This window comes from Schistocerca serialis, chromosome 2 (genome assembly GCF_023864345.2).
Source record: "Schistocerca serialis cubense isolate TAMUIC-IGC-003099 chromosome 2, iqSchSeri2.2, whole genome shotgun sequence".
NCBI classification, from domain to species: domain Eukaryota; kingdom Metazoa; phylum Arthropoda; class Insecta; order Orthoptera; family Acrididae; genus Schistocerca; species Schistocerca serialis.
In genome coordinates, this window is record NC_064639.1 from 433,843,848 (window position 1) to 433,865,155 (window position 21,308).

At 40.6% G+C, this 21,308-nt stretch overlaps 1 protein-coding gene across 2 annotated transcripts in view; it reads right to left on the reverse strand.

The window, feature by feature from the left end:
• Positions 1-15,366: 15,366 nt before the first annotated feature.
• The window catches only part of LOC126457290 (aladin-like), a 75,062-nt gene continuing 69,120 nt past the window's right edge, over positions 15,367-21,308 (reverse strand). For both annotated transcript variants that reach the window (XM_050093463.1, XM_050093462.1), the window contains 2 exons: positions 17,908-17,992; positions 15,367-16,757 (listed from right to left, as the gene is read on the reverse strand). In XM_050093463.1, the coding sequence (XP_049949420.1) occupies positions 16,587-16,757; positions 17,908-17,992 (256 nt within the window). In that variant the 3' untranslated portion in view covers positions 15,367-16,586. The remainder of the gene's footprint in view (positions 16,758-17,907; positions 17,993-21,308) is intronic.

A 21,308-nucleotide genomic window follows, 5' to 3' on the forward strand; every position in this document is an offset into this window, starting at 1 on the left:
AGCTGTGGCTCAGGGTGAACTGTTCGTCGCCGGCAGAAATGCATAACACAGGTCTTGGCAGCCAAAAACTGGAAGCCATGCGTGACAGCCCAAGACTGCGCCTTACAGATAGCGCCCTGCAGCTGACGTTCAGTAGCTGCAATGCCAATGGAGCTATAGTAGATGCAGAAGTCGTCAGCATTTAAGGAAGCTGAGACACAGGCGTTCCCACTGCCGCAGTGAGCCCGTTAATTGTAATTAAAAACAGGCAGACACTTAAAACAGATCCCTGTGGTACCCCGTTCTCCTGAAGTCGGGGGGAACTATAGGAGACCGCAACTTGCATGCGGAAGGTAGGATGCGACAATTTCGGATGAAAATCGGCAGTGGACCCCAAAGACCCCAACCATGAAGCGTAGAGAGGATGTGATGGCGCCATGTCATATCGTACACCTTCTACATGTCGAAAAAGACAACGACAAGGTGCTGACGGCGGGCAAAGGCCGTACGGATGGGTGACTCCAGGCTCACCAGATTGTCAGCGGCAGAGCGGCCTTTACAGAACCCACCCTGAGACGGAGCTAGAAGCCCCCGAGACTCGAGTACCCAACTCAACCGCCGGCTCACCATGCGTTCGAGCAACTTGCACAGAACGTTGGTGAGGCTAATGGGGCGGCAGCTGTCCACCTCCAATGGGTTCTTGCCAGGTTTCAAAACGGCGATAACAATACTTTCCCGCCATTGCGACGGAAACTCCCCCTCGACCCAAATACGGTTGGAAAGGTCGAGGAGCCGTCGCTGGCAGTCCACTGAGAGGTGTTCCAGCATCTGACAGTGGATGCGATCTGGCCCGGGAGCTGTATCAGGGCAAGCGGCTAGGGCACTGTGGAACTCCCACTCAGTGAATGGGACATTGTAGGATGCAGGATGGCGTATGTGAAATGAAAGGCTCCGACGTTCCAACCGCTCTTTAAGGGAGCGGAAAGCCAGTGGGTAATTCACAGATGCGGAACTGAGAGCAAAATGGTCTGCTAAGCGGTTGGCAATTATGTCGGAGTAAGTACAAATTGCCCCATTCAGTGAGAGCGTAGGGACGCTGACAGGAATCCGATAGCCATAGAGGCATCTAATCTTTGCCCAGACCTGCGATGGAGAGACATGGAGGCCAGTAGTGGAAACATACCGTTCCCAGCACTCCTGCTTATGTTGGTGAATGATGCGGCGGGCCCGCACACGGAGCCGTTTAAAGGCGAGGTGGTTTTCGAAAGATGGATGCCGCTTGTGACGCTGGAGCGCCCGCCTGCGATCGTTAATCGCCTCTGCGATCGCTGGCGACCACCGAGGCACTGTCCTCAGCTGAGGGGACCCAGAAGAACTGGGAATGGCATATTCTGTGGCAGTAACGATGCCGGTGGTGACTGAGTGAACCACCACATCAATGGCTTCATGAGAAACAGGTTCAATAGCGGCAGTGGAGGAGAAAAAGTCCCAGTCAGCCTTATTCATAGCCCACCTGCAAGGGCGCCCAGAAGACTGACGCTGTGGCAGTGACAGAAAGATCGGAAAGTGGTCACTACCACACAGGTCGTCATGCACACTCCATTGGACATACGGTAAGAGGCTAGGGCTGCAGATCGAAAGGTTGATGGCGGAGTACATGCCATGTGCCACACTGAAATGTGTGAAGGCACCATCGTTTAAAAGGGAGATGTCGAGCTGTGTCAATACATTCTTTACGGTGGTGCCTCGACCTGTTGCCACTGACCCACCCCACAGAGGGTTATGGGCGTTGAAGTCGCCCAGTAACAGGAAAGGTAGCGGCAATTGGGCTATCGGCGCCGCCAGGACATGCTGCAGGACATCATCATCCGGTGGAAGATAGAGAGTGGAGACAGTAACAGCCTGTGGCATCCACACCCGAACAGCGACCGCCTCTAAAGCTGTTTGTAGAGGGACAGACACGATGTGAAGAGAGTGAAGGACATAGATGCAGACGCCACCAGACACCCTTTCATAAGTTGCCCAGTTCTTATAACAACCCCGATAGCCACGGAGGGTGGGGGTTCGCATTGCCAGAAACCAAGTTTCTTGAAGAGCAATGCAGGAGAAAAGGTGAAGGCTGGGAAGTTGTCAGAGCTCAGCAAGATGGTGGAAGAAACCGCCATAGTTCCACTGGAGGATGACATTTTCCATGGCTGAGAAAGGCGGGAAGGGACTGGGGAGGCAGATTACGCCGCTGGGTCACCTGCTGCCACCGATTGAGCACCTGTGCAAGTGCTAGCCATGGTGTCTGAGGGACTGGCGAGATCTAGGTCCTCAGCGGACGCCAGGATCTCGACCTCATCCTCAGATGCAGAGCTCGAAGTGTGCGGTGGGGTTGGTGCCACCACAAGTTCTTTGGCCTTAGAGGTCTTTCTCTTGGACTTCTCTCGCTGAACCTTGGGTTTCACCAGCTGGGAGGGCTCCACCGATTCAGTCCCCGGGACGGAGGAGGATCGCAAAGCCCTATGACCAGCTGATGGTGGGAACTTATGCCACTGTCTGGCATCATCCTTCCCGCTGGTGGAAGCCTGGGAAGGGAGGGACCCAAGGGACCCCTTACAAGTGAGAGTAGCCGAAGAAATTGGAGGCTTCTCCGGCTGAGAAGCGGGGACAGATGTCCCCGATGGGTGGGAGGGTGTTGCTCCTGAGGTAGGTGGCGCAGGAGCAACCGGGTAGGTAGAGCCCCCCCTGGGCAAGGGGGCAGGAGGAGTTGTACTGCTCATTGATCCGGTCGGAATTCTCGAAACTGATGGGGCTAGCACAGTTGTTGTAGCAGCGGAGTAGGAGGATGTCATTCTCACAGGATGTAGTCGGTCATATTTCTTTTTGGCCTCAGTATAGGTCAGTCGGTCCAGGGTCTTATATTCCATGATTTTCCGCTCTTTCTGGGAGATTCTGCAGTCTGGCGAGCAAGGTGAATGATGCTCTCCACAGTTGACACAGTTGGGAGGCGGGGCACATGGAGTATTGTGATGTGATGGGCGTCTGCAATCTCGACATGTGAGGCTGAAAGTGCAGCAGGAAGACATACGGCCGAACTTCCAGTACTTAAAGCACCACATTGGGGGAGGGATATAGGGCTTGACGTCACACCGGTAGACCATCACCTTGACCTTCTCCGGTAATGTATCACCCTCGAAGGCCAAGATGAAGGCGCCGGTAGCAATCTGATTATCCTTCGGACCCCAATGAACGCGTCGGACGAAATGTACATCTCAGCGCTCTAAATTCGCGCGCAGCTCGTCATCAGACTGCAGAAGAAGGTCCCTGTGCTAAATAACTCCCTGGACCATATTCAAACTCTTACGGGGTGTGATCATAACGGCAACATCCCCCAACTTGTCACAAGCAAGTAACCGTCGTGACTGGGCAGAGGATGCCGTTTGTATCAGTACTGATCCAGAGCGCATTTTGGACAAACCCTCCACCTCCCCAAACTTGTCCTCTAAATGCTCAACGAAGAACTGAAGCTTTGTGGATAGAAAAGACTCCCTATCAGCTCTCGTACAAACTAAGAATTGGGGCGAATAACTGTTACTGCCATCCTGAGACTTACGCTCCTCCCATGGTGTGTCCAGGGAGGGGAACGTTTTTGGATCGTACTTCTGAGCATTAAATTGAGCCCGAAAATGGTTAGAGACTGCTGGCGGCTGGCCACCAGTGAGAGATGATGTACCACGCTTCATTGCGAGTCATCCGCCCTGATGCCACCTACTCTGACCACGGGCCCTCCCCACAGGCCCCACCCAGCCTCAGCAAGGGCCACCTGGCAGGATGGCCATTTCTGGGAGTCCCGATACCCCAGAAGGATAGGCATCTACTCCTTGGCATACGTGGGGAGTTAACAGCACAGGCATCAGTAGAGCGATCCCTGTGTTGTCAGGGGTCTACAACCAACAGGGTACATGGCGGCCCCACCACAATGGACTGGCTACCGTGATGGATCTTAGGTGCTAAAATGTCCAAGGTCATCGTCTCAGCAAAAAGCAACACTGCACGGTGCATAGCTGTAATCGCACCCAGGAACGTATCCACCCCCAAGAGGTGGAAAACGAGCGGGGCAGCATTGTGACGACGAGAAAGTCGGCTAAAGGTCTCATTGCACAACGGATACAGTGCACCATGTAAGGCGCCCTTCCCCAATTGGCTCGCTCTTCAGAAGAATTTAGAAAGAGGGGGGTCAAACCCGAGAGGGGACCATCACATAAGACCGAAATGTTTCAGACCCCTTTTAGTCGCCTCTTACGACAGGCAGGAATACCACGGGCCTATTCTAGCCCCCGAACTCGCAGTGGGCTGACCTGTCTTGTCACAATCTTTTAACAGTTTTCAGTCTTTGTCAGCTTCTGCCGTTCACTTGTGCATTAGTAGAGGGAGCTGCACACTGAACGATGATCTTTAGTTTGCTTCCTGTAATTGCTAGATTTTATTGCTGTTTGCTCTTTTGTAAAGGTTCCTCACAATATTTGGAAAAAGTTACAAGTTAAGTAAAACTTCTGTTTCCCATATTTATGCATCATTCCACCGCATCACTCTGTAGCCCACGTTCCCTTAACCATTGTGTACGAAGTAGTACACAAGAAACAGTATTGAGATGCTTTCGTTTCCACGTGTGGCAGTCTACAAGTCTTGTTCACTTTTTACTTTAGTGTCGTCTTTTTGGTTGCTATCTTTTCTATTGGGACCTTGTATACTGTGTTCTCTGTATTTGCTTTGCTTGTGCTATTTATGTTCCATGTTCCCAGGTTGCTGCTTTTGCACCCACTTTTTTCCTGTACTATTTTGTATTGTTTTCCGCGGGTTTATGCACTATTACCATGCAGCAATCGCCTGCTGCACTGCCTGCATTTGGTCTGGATCACAACAAATGGCGCACCTGCTTGAAGTGATGAATCGCTTGGTGACGGTGCAGACAGGTTCGTAAACGACACCGGAACCAATGACAGCGTGCCACCACCCTCACCGCCTGTATGTGCACTGCCATTCTGTGCTTTTGACAAGGCGAAGTAAGACTGGAATGGATACCTCATGCAGTTCAACCCACACATCCCAGCACATCATATACAAAGTACTGACAAACGTTCATATTTCTCGGTCATGATAGGAGTGACTGTTTATAGATTGCGCGCTAAACGTTTTCCAACTTCGCGCCCAGAATATGTAAAATATGAGTAACTATTATGGGTGCTCACAAATTATTATGAGGGTAGGGTACAAGTGTCAGATGCCTGTTACAAATTCTTTACGTTGCATAAGCAACAAGGATAGACATTCAGGGGATAGGCAAAATAATGCAAACACCTGTACTTATATGGGAATGGTTTATTAATATGGGTTGGACACCCATTTGCCCATGATACAGCTGTGATTCTTCTTGGAATACTGGCATATAATGATTGTATAGTCTCCTGTGAGCGTTGTGCCACTCTTCGATCAGTATGTCTTCTAATTCCAGTAGTGATGAAGGATGTGGAAATCTGCTCCGGAGTCTGCACTCCAATACCGCCCATAAGGATTCAATAATGTTCAAGTCTGCAGACTGCGCTTGCCAGGGAAGACGCTGCAGTTCAGCTGCATTCTCCTCTTACCACTGTTGTACTCTCCTGGCTATGTGAATGGGTGCATTATTATCCTGAAATATGGTAGCATTGTTGGGGTACAACATTTGAATCATAGGGTGCACCTGATCACCTAAATTGTGCATATAATCGCTGGCTGTAACTCGGCCTGTGAGAGTAATGACAAGACCAGCAGAATACCGTGAAATGACTGCACCCACCATCACATTTCCACCTTCACGCGTAACCAGTGGAATCAAGCAATCAGGATTGTAGGCTTCTTCTGGTGTTCTCCAGACGTAAACCCAGCCCAATATTGGAAATAACGAAAACGTTGACTCGTCACACCATAGACGTGTTCCCGCTGATCAGTCTTTCAGGATTTATGCTCCTTACACCATGTTTTACGCTTCTTTGTGTTGGTTGTTGTCACTAATGGTTTCGGTATAGCAGCACGTTCATGAACATTGACTTTATGGAGTTCTCGGCGAACAGTATCAATAGGTACAGGGTCTCTAAGATAGTTACTGACCTCTGCAATCACTTTAGCCACCGTTAGTTTGTACTATTTGACACAATTAGTGTTTGCGTACGACGATCTCTGTCATTTAGTTTCGATTTGCGCCCACTATTATGTTTACACCATGACGTCTTTCCATGTTCTGTGTAGGCTGTCATGACTCCTGAAACACTCGATAAGTTGGCCCTTGGTTTCTGATGCTCCAGCTAATCAGGCCGCCATAATCCACCCTCTTTGGAACTCCGTTAGGTCTTTCATTGCACGTCAACCTCTGCCTCAGAACGCAAATACGAAATGTGCACTACTCGCAAACAACCTGGACTGATGCCTGTCCAGTACGACATGTGCCTTAGCTGTATTGTTGACTGTCAAACACTGTTCACTTAATTTTGCCTATCCCCTGTACTTTCAGTGGGTGACTGATTTGCATAAAAATGGCTCTGAGCACTATGGGACTTAACAGCTGAGGTCATCAGTTCCCTAGAACTTAGAACTACTTAAACCTAACTAACCTAAGGACATCACACACATCCATGCCCGAGGCAGCATTCGAACCTGCGACCGTAGCAGTCGCGCGGTTCCGGACTGAAGCGCCTAGAACCACTCGGCCACTACGGCCGGCGATTGATTTGCAAAGCCTTACAAGATTGTGTAGATTCAAATGTGACTGTGACAAATACTACAGTGACAGAGTGATTCGTGATACCATCACTCACAACGTTGCTGACCTCCGAATTGAGGGACAGATTCTTAAATACCCAGACCCCTCCTTGCAACAGGTTTTGCAAATTCTAGACTTTCGAGATTCCTACAAAACTGCAGCACACGGTTTTGAGGTAACACCTGCTCGTAGATTGACAAAACAAACACAGCTCACAGCCAACTAGCAAATAGCGGGCCGGCTGACCACAGTCACGGCGTTCGCGTTAACTTGTGTTGCATCCTCGTTGTAATGCATGCTCGCTGATCTTGCCCCATGTGTGAAGCGACTTTCTTCTTTGACAGACATGTAGTACAGTCTGTGTGCTTACAGAAACGCAAAGCACCCCCTTCTGCTACTCCTTCACGCAAATCTATGTCACAAACAGTGTGTAGTGTGTTTTCAAAGCCCAACTGTGTGCAATGGCCAGTCAGGAAAGGCCACTAACAGCTTCTGTAAGTGGATTAGTTTAGTTATTGATTACTTTTAGTTCCAGCTCTTCGGTTTCATCAAAACGTCACATTATCATATCAACTACCGTAATTGTATTGTAAATAATGTTATCCGTCTGCAACGATCAAAAGACGTAATTTTTGTCTGTGCACATAACAACATATTCGTGTGTTTCGTATATAATTAGAAAAACAAAGCGAAAGAAATAAAATAAAAATAACAATATAGACGGTAGTTCCGAACAACAATCTATTTGAATTGCGAGGTGAACTAATAAATCTTATGAAATGCTTGAATGTCGATTTAACCATAGACGATCTTTCCTTTCATAATTGTTTGTTCATGTTTGTAGCATTAGGTAAATGCTTAAAGCATTGACTTAATTGTGGTATATTACAACATTAATTATTTGTGATGAACGTTTAGTGTTTCACTGTGTAACTTTCAATGATAAATAACAAAAGTAGTGTCGTTAGTAAAGATACTTACATCATAATAACGAAATGTATGTAAACAAATTAACGAAAAGATTGAAGAGAGAGGAAAAAAAAACTATGCACAAGATCCTGATAGAAAAAAGGGGCCATTGCAGTTTTGTTAAAAAAGATCTTTTCAGTTTAGCTTACAGATTAGATGGCTGTTTCTCAAGGAGTTCCTTGTGCGGTGGGGGAGTGGCTATGTACATAAAAACAGTATTCCATTTGAGTCCATACACGTATCACCACACTGCACTGAACAGATATTTGAATGTTGTGCAGGGGCGGTTTAGTGGAACTAAACTTCTAATTGTTGTTGTTTATAGGACCCCTAACTCCGACTTCGGAGCATTTCTGCTCAAGCTAGAGAGGGTTCTTGATTCACTTTATAGGAAATATGAAAAATTATGTGTATGTTGCGACTTCAATATTAATTTTGTATATGATTGTGCAAGAAAAACGATGTCGGTAGACCTCCTAAATTTATATGTTCTGATGCATATTGTGTTTTTTCCAACTAGGGTGCAGGCGAACAGCAGCACAGCCATAGGCAATATTTTTATTCATTCATTACAAGATGAGCTTTCTGTTAGTAAAAGTGTGAATAGCCTTCAGACCATGATGCACAAATTTTAACATTAAAAGGCTTTTGTACTCAAACCAATGTCACATTTAATTACAAACTACGTTGGAAAGTTAATCCAACAGCAATAGAGTGTTTTTTTTAAACCTTGTCAAGGAACACAAGTGGCAGGGTGTTTATAGTGCCTATAATATAGATCATAAATACAATGCTTTCCTTAACACATTTCTCACGCTCTTTGAGAGTTGCTTTCCATTAGAATGTTCTAAACAGGGTACCAGCAGTAACAGGCAGCCTGGGTGGCTGACTAGTGGGGTAAGGATATCTTTCAGAACAAAGCAGGAATTATATCAAAATGTTAGAAGCAGTAACAATCAAGCTACAGTAGCCCATTACAAAAGGTATTGTAAGGTGCTTCAAAATGTTAATAGGAAGGCAAAGAGTATGCGGTATGCAAATAGAATAGCTAATTCACAGGATAAAATTAAAACCATATGGTCAGTTGTGAAGGAAGTGTCTGGTCAGCAGCACAAGGTCAACGATATAAAGTCAGTTCGCAGCAAAAATATTTCTGTTACTGATAAATCAGATATATGTACAGTATTTAACAATCATTTTCTGAGTATTGCTGATGAATTAAATAAAAATTTAGTTTCTACAGGAAATCATGTAACTTTCTTGGCAAATGCCTATCTGAAAATGGTCTCTGAAATTCTCCTCTGTGATACAGACAAGGGGGAGATTGAGTCAATAATTAAATCACTGAAGACTAAGGACTCTCATGGTTATGATGGAGTGCCTTGCAGAATAACCAAGTACTGTGCTGCACATGTTAACCCTGTATTTAGCCATATTTGTAATTTTTCCTTTAGGATTGGTCAATTTCCTGAGCGATTAAAGTACCCAGTGTAAAGCTGCTTTATAAAAAGGGAGAAAGGGGTAATGCAGATAATTATAGACCTAATTCTATGCCGTCAGTGTTTGCAAAAGCTGCTGAAAAGGCTGTGTATGTTAGGATAATTGATCATTTTATATCACATGATTTGCTATCAAATGTACAGTCCAGCTTTAGGAGTCGTTTAACAACTGAAAATGCTTTATTTCCTTTCCTCTGTGAGGTACTGGATGAGCTAAACAAAAAGTTTCAAACACTGCATATTTTTTGATTTAACTAAGGCATTTGATTGTGCTGATCACAAAATATTGCTCCAGATGGACCATTACAGAATTTGGGGAGTAGCTCAAAATTGGTTCACCTATTACTTTAGCAGCAGGCAGCAAAAGGTCATTATTCACCAAGTTGATAACGGCTCTGGTGTGGGTTCTGAGTGGGGTACTGTCAGGTGGGGTGTGCCCCCAAGGATCAGTGTTGGGGCAACTCCTGTTCCTTATTTATATAAATGATATGCCCTCTAGTATTACAGGTAACTCTAAAATATTTCTGTTTGCTGATGACACTAGCTTGGTAGTAAAGGATGTTGTGTGCAACAATGGCTCGGTTTCATATGGTGCAGTACTGACAGGGTGTATACGGGGACAAGGAAAAAAATTCCCGGATTTCTCCCGGATATCCTGTTTAAAAAATATGTTTTTTCCCGGGCGAAAATACACTTTTTCTGTGCTAAGTGACAGTAGGTTTTCCGTAGATTTTCCCTCCGAACTGTAAAACTTATCAATCTTGTGAATGGTTAACGTTTTATACAATCGCATAGAACTTCCCGGAAAAAAAAGAAAAGGCTGGGCAAAGAAGTTTTGGAAGAACTTTTAATTAAAAAAAAAAAAAGGAGAGAAGTTTTGGAAAGACCTTTGATTTGCAGCAACATACACGTTGCATATTTTCGTATTACGAAAGTATAAATTCGAATTGCACCAAACACAGCGCGTTAGTTTCCGGAGCGTTGAAACCGAGGTTGCGATGTCTTTTTGTAAGCGAGTCATATCTCAAGCCACGAGATCTCGTCAGCCGATGACAGCAGCTATTCAGAGCATAGGACACGTGTTATAGTCAGCCAATAGCAAGATCACTGGTTTCATAGCGCGAACACCCAAGAGGAAAAGTTAACGGTTTACATTGATGTACACAATACCGTATATCTACAAGAAAAGCTAAGCTTTCACATATAATGTTGGTCTCTAAGATTAACACGCTACAACATAAGCTAAGCTTTCACATGTAATATTGATCTTTTTTGCGTGTGTTATACTTTAAGACACATCAAACAAATGTGCTAGTAAATTTAAAATTATGACATAAATGTCTCGGCTCCAAATTCTTGGAAGTGGCTGGTCCTCAAACTGTTCAGTTTCGAACGCTCTGTGATTTAGATATCCATCCCACTTGCTCACACGTAACATAATTCATCTTGCGTAGAACGAAATTTACTTTGAAAGTAACGCTTTTCTAACTACCGTTCGCAATACTATTCGGAGACTATTAGAAATAGGTTCGATTTACCAGTTGCCAGAGAGCGCCAGAAAACAGGCGTTATTGTGTGTGTGCAACTGCAGTGGCGTAGGAAGCCCGCATGTTCGTGCGTATAAAGCACTAAGAGAGCTTACATTACACCATAAAAGAAACGGTGCATCAGAGGATACTCCAAAGAGCATCGGAATTTCGTAAACCATTCTAAAATGCATAATTCGGCTTGAAGTGCAAATTGGCTTTTTCCAGATTGACAATGAAGTAGGTCCCATCTGATATTAAGCTTGTCAGTGTGGTTTTTGGGATGCAAATTTTCTTGGAGTACCAGTACTCTACGATCTCATTTTTGGTTCTTTATTATGGCATAATGCCATATATGGCAGAAGATGATAACGTGCACTTGAAATTGCACTTGAAATTCAGCGAACAGTTGGAACTAGCCAATACTGTAGAATGAAACACTTCGTTTCAAATAAAATGATTGCCTCGTCGGAAAGATTAATAAAGCCAAATTTCTTTAGCAAACTTGCAAAAATAACTTCATTGTTCTGCAAGGCGATTAATGCTTGACTGCCACTAACTTGGAAATAAAGTAAAATCAGAAAACTGAAATTAATAATATATTTTTGCCCTCCTTAATTATGTGAATGTATTTTAGTTCACTTGATAGCTCCCGGTCACAGAAATCCGTTTTGTTTTCATTTGACGTGGGAGCTGTACACGAAGAGAAGCAGCGAAATCACTTAACGTAAACACGGGTCACGTGGATGTTAACCCCCTCCCCACTACAATTCAGACAACTCTGTGCAAGCGTGAATCTGGCAGCTAGGGCGCGCGAGAAAAATTTTTCTCTTTTGCATCTGGCTGCTTCCTGCTACTACCGATACAGCTAACAGCCAAACTTCAAGTAGCGGGAGAAGGTACAGCTTAATACGCGAATCAAATGCGCATGCGCAACAGACCACTGGCAATTGGTCAAATGAACCTAATGTGAACAGTTGTGACGTCATGCTCATAGCAAGCAGTTTATTGTTACGAAGAATTACAGTCTGTGCCCTACGGCCTTTGACATATTTTTGCTATTTGCAGAGGCTTGTGCGTGCACGGTTTTTTGTTGTTGTAAATTGCACACTTCCTTTGCCACTAAAGTTTTATTTTTATCCCTCTCGTTTATATTTTATTGCTGCAGTATCATTCTCCAGTAGCAGGATACAATGACATTCTTTGCTAGAGAATCAAAATTACAAAAATTTAACTGATAGCTGAAACAATGAAAAATTCCCGGAATTCCGAAAAATTCCCGGGTTTTTCCCGGATTTCCCGGGTCGTATACACCCTGAGTACATGACGTAAGTTCATGGCTTGCAGAAAATAAACTAACACTAAATCACAGTAAGACTCAGTTTTTACAGTTTCTAACACACAATTCAACAAAACCTGATGTTTTAATTTCACAGAACGGGCATTTGATTACTGAAACTGAAGAGTTCAAATTTTTAGGTGTTTAGATAGATAGTAAGCTGTTGTGGAAAGCCCATTCACGATCTGTTCAAAGATTTAATACTGGGTCAATCCATACCAAGTGGTCCAGCACTGGTTGCTTGACAATCTCAGAAAAATTTTATATTTGCTGGGTGAATACCCCAATGTTTAGTAGTCACAAAAATATTTTTAAAAAAATTTATTGTTTATTATTTTGAAATGGTGGCCATATTTGTTCCAGGTTGGCATTTTTCGTATTTGCAAGCATCTACATTTTTTACAATTACTCAGTAGTGGATTGTCCTAAGCCTTCGAGATAAAATGAATTTAGTTCAACACATTCTGAGCTACAAATTATCATCATTATCACTTAGCTGAATGTATTCTTTAATATATTTTCAACAGTACAAAGTTATCAGCCACAAATTAAAAAACTCAATTTTTGAACTGTAGTGTTCCAAAGAAAGATTAATTTATCAGCTTCAATACTTTTTCTGCTATTACACTGTATGGTATAGTTACTTTTCATGGAGTATCAATGGTGAGCAGCTTACACTTAAAAAACACACTATTTTAAAAAATGGATTTTTTTCATTTTTCAATTTTGTGGCCTGCAATATCTTTGTTGGGGGACCAGATAAAAAGCTGAAAATTTCACAGTTAATGGACCTTTATGATATCAAACTTCAGTATATTTTCAACTTTGAGATTAAACAGGAAGTTATGGAAAAAAAAAAATGACAAACACAAGTCAAAAATGCATTTTTTAACATCTGGCTGCCATTTCAAAATAACAACCAATAAATTTAAAATATATACATATATATATTTGTGATTACTCAACATTGGAGAATTCACCCAGCAAATATAAAATTTGTCTTGGGGTAACTCTTCCCATTCTAAAAGGATATTTTTGGCTCAGAAACGGGTGGTTCGGACAATAAGTGGTGCGAGTTCACGAACCTCCTGTCGACCTCTGTACACAAGTCTGGGTATTTTGACATTGGCCTCTGAATGTATATACTCCTTATTGTCATTTCTTGTTAACAATATTACCTTATTCCGAAGAATAACCAGCTTTCACTCAGTTAGTACTCGGTAGAAATCAAACCTGCATTTGGAAAGGACTTCCTTAACTCTTGTGCAAAAAGGTGTGCAGTATACTGCTGCATCCATTTTCAATAAGCTACCACTTGAATTCAAAAATCTTAGCAGTAATCCACGCACTTTCAAATCAAAATTGAAGAGTTTCCTCATGGGTCACTTGTATTCTGTTGAGTAGTTCCTTGAAAAATTAAGCTGATTCTTATTGTATTGTTGATTGCATTTACTTAAAGTTATGGATTGACTTTTTTAAGGTTCATGAACATTTATTTTTATCTATTATTACTTTTATATTGTAATTTCATGCACTGACACATCCCATGACCTTGGAGATTTGCTCCTACAGAACTTTGAGTACGAAACAGAATAGAAAAGCTGTCATTTGTTTATTGTCCTCAGCTTAATTAACCAGAGCTGTATCAGAAAAGTACATACACTGTTGAAGGCAATTATCAGTCTCACTTTGTTAAATAAAAATCTAGACCAATTTATACTTAACATAACGTTGGATGCACCTGGTGGCATTACGGACACTTGATGCAGTAACAAAAATGTATAAACGGAGCACACACAGATGGGGGATCACCCTAGTAAAGATACGGGCTGCAATTGAAAAAGGAACAATTTTTTGTTGACAGTTGAAACTCTTTTCATCATCGGCCTCATCATTCAAGTATGTTAGTAAGGGTTTGCAGCATGACTGGCTCACAGATAACCTGAAATCTGCAGATATAACACACACCTATGCCACCCAACCAGCAGATTCCACCCACATCAGACCCACAATCATTAGTTGGTCTGTGAGAAAAGCAAAACTAATATAACCTCAAATGACAGCTGAGAATTGTCATAAAATCATTGTCCAATAGTAATTTGTAATTGTAAGTGATCTGGAAACAGGCAAACCAAAATCTATAATAAAACTTCACTCTCATCCTAACCAATGAACTAAACAAGGACTCCACCTCAGTTGTGACCTTCCTTGGCGATGAAAGCATAAACCCGAAAACCAGTTGTTTATTCACAAGTCTGATGCCTATCAACAAGGTGAGAAATCTAACACACGTTTCTTCAGCAGTTGCAGGACATAATTGTTATGTTTACTGCCTTCTTGCTGTTGGTTTTAACATACAATACATATTTTACTGCTCCCTGACCACAGGGTCTTCCTAAAAACAATAAAATAAGGTCATTACCTCTGAAGAAATCTGCCTTCAACAGTGTATGTACTTCTCTGATACAGCTCTGGTTAATTAAGCTGAGGACAATAAACAAATGACAGCTTTTCCATTTTGTTTCATACTCAAGTTCTGTAGGAGCAAATCTCCAAGGTCATGGGATGTGTCAGTACATGAAATTACAATATAAAAGTAATAATAGATAAAAATAAATGTTCATGAACCTGAAAAAAGTCAATCCATAACTTTAAGTAAACGCAATCAACAATACAAGAAGAATCAGCTTAATTTTTCAAGGAACTACTAGACAGAAATCAGCCTACTGAACTATTTGTGTACTTTCATCACTATCCTGGGCTTTAAAATACAAAGATCTACTTGCTGAAAAGTTACTCATGAATAACTTACTGTGTGTGCACTAGTCTCTTGAAAAGTTAATCCACGATCACCATACTGATAGTGATGGAAACTCAGAAACTAGCTACAATAATACAAGAGGTGAGTATTATACACTTCATCATAGCTTTTCAATCACCCAGCTTTGACATTTTGCTTTCCATACCCAAGAGCCTAAGCTTTCCTAGATGCTCTACAGTGGTGCACGTATATTACATCTCATCAACTGCATGTAATGTCCTGGACAACTATTTTGTGGCACAGACAGAATGAAACTAGCAAAGGCTACATCTTCTTGACCAGGCTACAGTTTCTTGATACATGCATGTGACTTGCACATACTTATATGCTGTTTTGTTTAATGAAGAATGTGGTAGCAGCAGTCTGAAGAGGGCATGTTGTTTTAGAGACTACAAAATTCAGTATAATAAAAATGATTTCAAGAATATATTTACAACAAAATATTGGTCTTCTCTCGTGACACAAAATGACACTGAACTTGATTGTTTCCTTTAAGAACATCTGATAAAAGTTACATCCAATTTGGCATTTCACAATTGATATTTTACATGAAAGAGGAAGTTTGCAAAGAATTTTGCATGAGCATAGCTTAACCAGAAACCATTTTTCTTTCACTTCAGTAGTGAATACATGTTACAATATTGTTTCTTTGTGCTTCATATGGAAAAAAAAGTTCCACATGGAAATTCATTTTCATGACGCACAAAATAGTTGTGACTAAAGTCTGGTCTGATTTTGCTGTTTTTAAAATTGTTTAGTCAACTGACCAAATAACCCCGCTCCACATTACAGGATGAATACCGAGCCAACCAACTGTACAAAGTAACCAAAGTACATTGTCTGCTGAATAAACATTTTTAACAAGTCATCATCTGGATTATATATACAACTCTACTATAAATGTAGCACAACTGCCAACAGTGTTACATTTCTTTACAAACTATGGTAAAATTTTATACTCCTTAAATTGTTCAAATACAATCATTAGTTAATGGTTGTAATCCAAGAAAGGGCTATTAAACTCAAGTTTTTTTTTAATTACCTTCAAGAAATTCCCTATCCTCTGAAACCTACTTTAATACCACATCTATTTTTTTTTTCAATGTGGTCACAAAGCAAACACAGTGAGCTATGATTTCTCACTAGTAATCCTCTAGTGTCCCAAGCTCTTCCAACCTGTAATTTAACAAAATTTATTTCCACATTCTGAGAATTTTTAATTACAGTGAAATACTTTGGATGAGTGAGGACTCTTTCTGTTCCATTTGTAATATTTCTTTTATTTATGTATGGTATATCAAAGTAACTTGAGATACCCACAAATTAAAATATCAATTCTGTATAATTTTTCAGACTTTCTGTTATCTGAAAGAAGTCAATTCTCTGCTACAAGAAATAAATCAGTTCCTATACAATGCTCCAATACTTGCTTGATAAACTGGCTCTCTCTTGTTACAAGAAATTAAGCAGTAATGTACAAAACTGATATAATATACAAGAGTGGTGTAGAAGTACAAGTAAGACAATTACACATCCATGCCAAATTGTCCATACATAGGTTTCGGAAAACTTGCATTGATCAAACTAATTTCACTGCGCACCACCTCCAACAAAGGTGTAAATAAATAACTGCCCAGTTTATTAACTGATTTAAAATAATTTAAAATCTCAATCAAAAAGAAGCAAAGGAAGCATTACGGAATGTTGAAAGGCTGTGAATTGTTGGACTATGGAACGATGTAGAATCAAGATGTCCTGAAAAGTGTGTTACATTCATTGCATCCTTGGTCCCTGCACTCGAGTTGATAAATGGGAAGTATTGAATTCGTCCTGTTGACCATGCCTGTGAAACAAAACCACATTATTAACTGTTGCTTAAAATTGATGATAATGGAAAAATTTAAAAACTTGTCATTAAACATGCTTCAAGTGCGCATGAATTTTTAATAACTGGGTAAATTTTATGAATCTTAGAGGAGAGTCGCACAGAGCCACATTTCTAAAGGTGTATGGATGTGAGGGGGTTATAATGCCAAGACTTAATGATTTGCTAGAAAATATTTTCTGAAGAGCAAATCACTGTATACATCAGAAGTCAATGAATATCTTACACCTGATAAGCATGGCAAAATAAATGTAGCCATTACTAAAAACATACATCACAACATGTTTAATTCTTTAATGCAAAAATCTTTTATTTCCTATACTTTGTGAAAAGTGTGTCTTAATTACAACAATCAGTTGGTAAAAAGAGAATTAACTCTTTATTCAGAATTGATTGTTTTACACATTTGAAAATATAAGGGGTGTTCAAATGAAAAGGTACGAAATGTTGTAACAACCAAACTGGTTGAACTTTGCATATGCCTCATTTCAATAATGTAGTGAGATCTAGGGACATGAATGTAGTGTCATCACCTCCCCCTAAAAAGTTCAAAGCTGTATCACCAGCAGGCAAGGTGATATTCATGAACTTTTCCGACATCCAAGGTCCAATACTAGTCAATTTCCACAAGGACAGAAAAACCATTAACAGTGACATACTCTGTAGCCTACAAAAGTCCATCAAAGGCAAAGGGCCTGGACTGTTTTCCAACTTCCATGTGTTTGGTCTGCTAAAAAGCATCCCAAAGGTAAGTGCTTCAACTTGGATGAAAATGAACTGAAGGATACAGTGGAGGACTGGTTCCTGTCATGGCCACAATAACTCTGGAAACTGGGAATCTTTTGACTTGTGAAACTGGGATACTTGGGTTCAGGCCTCTGGTCATTACTTTTGAATGAAGACTTCAATTATACCTATAGTCTTGTTCTCTACCTTTTACTTCCAACACCCCTCATATGAAGGGTGTATTTTGCATTACCACCATGCGAGGAGATAGTGAGCATCAATCTGAAGGTTGAGGGGAGGTAGATTTCATTACACATCAGCATCTTTAACAACATGACTATATATCTAAGTTAACTTCAAATGAAATGGAGCAAGTACTTACAATTGTCAGTAAAGCACCTTCCTCATAGTTGTTTTGGAAACATATAGCATTTGGCAATTCATCAGAAATTCCACTGATGAAGCAACTGAAAAGAGAGAAAATTACTTCAGGGTTTCAGTGACATATTTTTGAAAGATATAGATAAAAAGTAACACAAAAGTAAGTTTTCAGCATTTTTTCCCTGATGTACAAATAGTTTACTGTAAAAGAATAACAGCCATCATCATTTCATACATGATAAAATTTTATAAAAAGGAAGAAAAATATCAATGAAGATACTTTCCTTTGATATGTGCAACACAATGAAACTGATACCAGCAATAAAAATGATTTCTAAAAGTAGATTTAACTATAAACTGCATCCCTTTTCATCTAAGATCATGCATATCTGTCAACAATGATTTTTTTTTTCAATTTGAATCTGTTTTGTCTTTTTTATACCTTCAGTAAGTATCCATCTCCTAATATATGTTATCTGACAATTCAATAAATCTATTCTGTCCCCCCCCCCCCCCCCCCCAAGTAGTATGGAATGTCCCTCACATTACGTTTAATAAAATATATGCCATATATGCCATACATGCACTAAACAGTATGTAGTGTTTCAAAAAGAGCCGTGAAACCCTATGTGGTTATTTCCACTGTGCACTATCAGGTAGGTTATTAATGTTAGTTGCAGTTGTAGCTGTTTTCATGTTTTACCTAATAGCAGTGTATTTGTTTTGTTTTGTTTCTTGTGAGAACTATGGGGGTGGCAAGCTATTCCAGAGGTGTGCTGCTATCATGACCCTGGCCAGTGCCAGTCCTTTTGAAATCCTGCTGATGGGAGGATGCCTTGGAAGATTTGCCGACATTTTTATTACATTGTTAAAATGTTGAAATAAACGATGTTGCAACAACTTCTGTAGAGAAGTTCAGACTGTTAATATAAAAATGTGTGTGTTTCATTCAGTCTGTGTCACTTTATACTGTTAACGAAGTTGAAGCTTTTTAAATGATTTCTGAAGAGTATTCCGAAGTTATTAGGACCTAAACTGGAAAGTTCAGCAATTTGAAACTGGATATTCTGTAGAGGTTAACCTTTCTAATTCATTCGAAGTTCATTCAACATAGAAGATAATTCGAGATTCAGAAAAGTAGAATGTATGTCATCAATATAAAAATGGGATAAAGTGGTTGTTACATATAGTAATATCATCTCTGACTATAAACAGTATATTTGGAAATGAAGGTGATGAATTTTTAACTGTAATGTGGAATCATGCACTGTACTTAAACTGTGAATAATATGGTGAAACAATCAAGAAGATTGAAATAACTCGCAACACTGCAATTTCACGAGTCTGTTCACAATGTGTTCGCATTGCAATTACATTATGAATCAGTATTTCTGGGAAGTGTTAACTCAGTATTACATATAACAGACTTCATTGATAGTTATGTAATCTCGAAAGGCTTTTCAGTAATCACTAGGTACACTGTGTGAAGTGGCCATTTTAATCAATGCAATGACATTACATATGGATGAACTTCTATGAGTATTAATATCTCTGACTATGGTTCGTATTTAAGTTGTGACTGAAGATAAGCAGAACTGTATTACAGGAACACTCACATTAATTGAAGACATTTATTTTAAATTCAGAAGATGAATCATCCACTTATGATAATCTAGAGTCACATGACATAAACTGTTATTGATACCAGAGAGAATATTTAATGATCGATATAATAGTGAAGGCATTTTGTTTTACGAAAATTGCAACTTTTGGGACTATGCTGGTTTTATGTGACCCACATTAAGAAGACTCCAGGTTTTTTTAAATTTTAGGTAAAAGGCTTTGCAAGACGGAATTGAAGCCACTATTTTAAGAAGCTGTATCATAGTGAAGACTACATTTCTTGTGTGTCAGTCCTGTTTCCGAGTTGCACAGACACATACTTCTATGGCTGGTGGCCCATGGTGTTATCAAGAAGTAACGAATACAAACAAGTGCTTATCCATTTCGATCATAATTTTTGTGGAAGATTTATGGTTGCCTTCTCAAAACGAAGAAATGAGGACTGAGTCAGACATCGCCAAACTCATGTCTACAGCTGGCACCTTACATGTTAGTTGATCACAGAACTTGATTGCAGGTTAATTTCTAATACCAAGTACTGGCACGTCTAATGAACTGTATAAAAGCAAATAAACCTTTTAAAAACACTGTTATTATTATCTGAGGATTCAGCACTGTAGTGTTTCATCTAGTGCATACAAAAGCTTTTCATATAATATATCCAGTACATCTCACTAAAGCAGAAATATCCTTTAAATATATTGATCCTCTTAACTGTTTGTCATATACTTCGTAATAGCTTTAGCTAATGAACACCTTCCCTATAGTTAATAAGCCTAATAGGTAAGTAGCTAGGTAGGTAGGTAGGTAGGTAGGTAGGTAGGTAGGTAGGCAGGCAGGCAGGCAGGCAGATTGGTCGAGGGAGGGAGGGAGGGAGAGTTATTTCCTGCTACATTTGATAACTATACCCTTTCTACTCTTACTCAACTCCATGACTGGCTCCATGTTGTTAAAGTTGTTACAATTACACTGCAGAAGTTTCAATGGAAAGCCCTTACATATCCTCCATACAGTCCCGATCTCTCCTCATATGATTTCTATATTTCTGGAGCCCTGAAGAGAGATATCACGGCTGTCGTTTTGCTTCGGATGAAGAGATGCATTAATGGGTACAATCATGGTTCTGTAGGCAACCACAAACATTTTCCCATGAAGGCATTGACCATCTTGTCTCTCAGTGGCATAAATGTATTAACAGTTATAGTGATTACTTTTGAAATATTAGTTACTTTGTTTTCAATTGTCTCATTGACTGACTCTTATACAAGGAAACAAGATTAAATGGTATTTTCGTTACGGTCCCAAAAATGAAGTTAAGGCTTATCGTTTTATGTCCCATCTGGAATGTAGTTTACCTAATAGTTCTTATTGAGCATATAAACAAAGAATCAGCAGATAGTGCTCAACAGAAAATATATTAAGAAGCATTATTTCAAGCAAGAGATACTCTAATTCATCACAAAAAAGGTGCAAACACTGGGTATAACTAAATTCTCTTTACAGATGATGAGGATCTGTAGTGAGGGCCAAAATGATTAAGTTTAGCTTAGGAACTCTTATCTGGAAACGTAAGATTTTTCCACTACACACAATATGCCACAACACATGTTCAAAACTTCTGCATTTTCGTTGCAACTGACTAGGGTATTACATATGTCATTCACCAATCACCCGATGTCCCACACCCACTACATGTTTGTTTGCATGCCATTCAGAGTTTGTGATCTGCTGGTAGAGGTCTGTAACTGCTGTTGCAGCTGAGGTCTTTGTTCATAATGA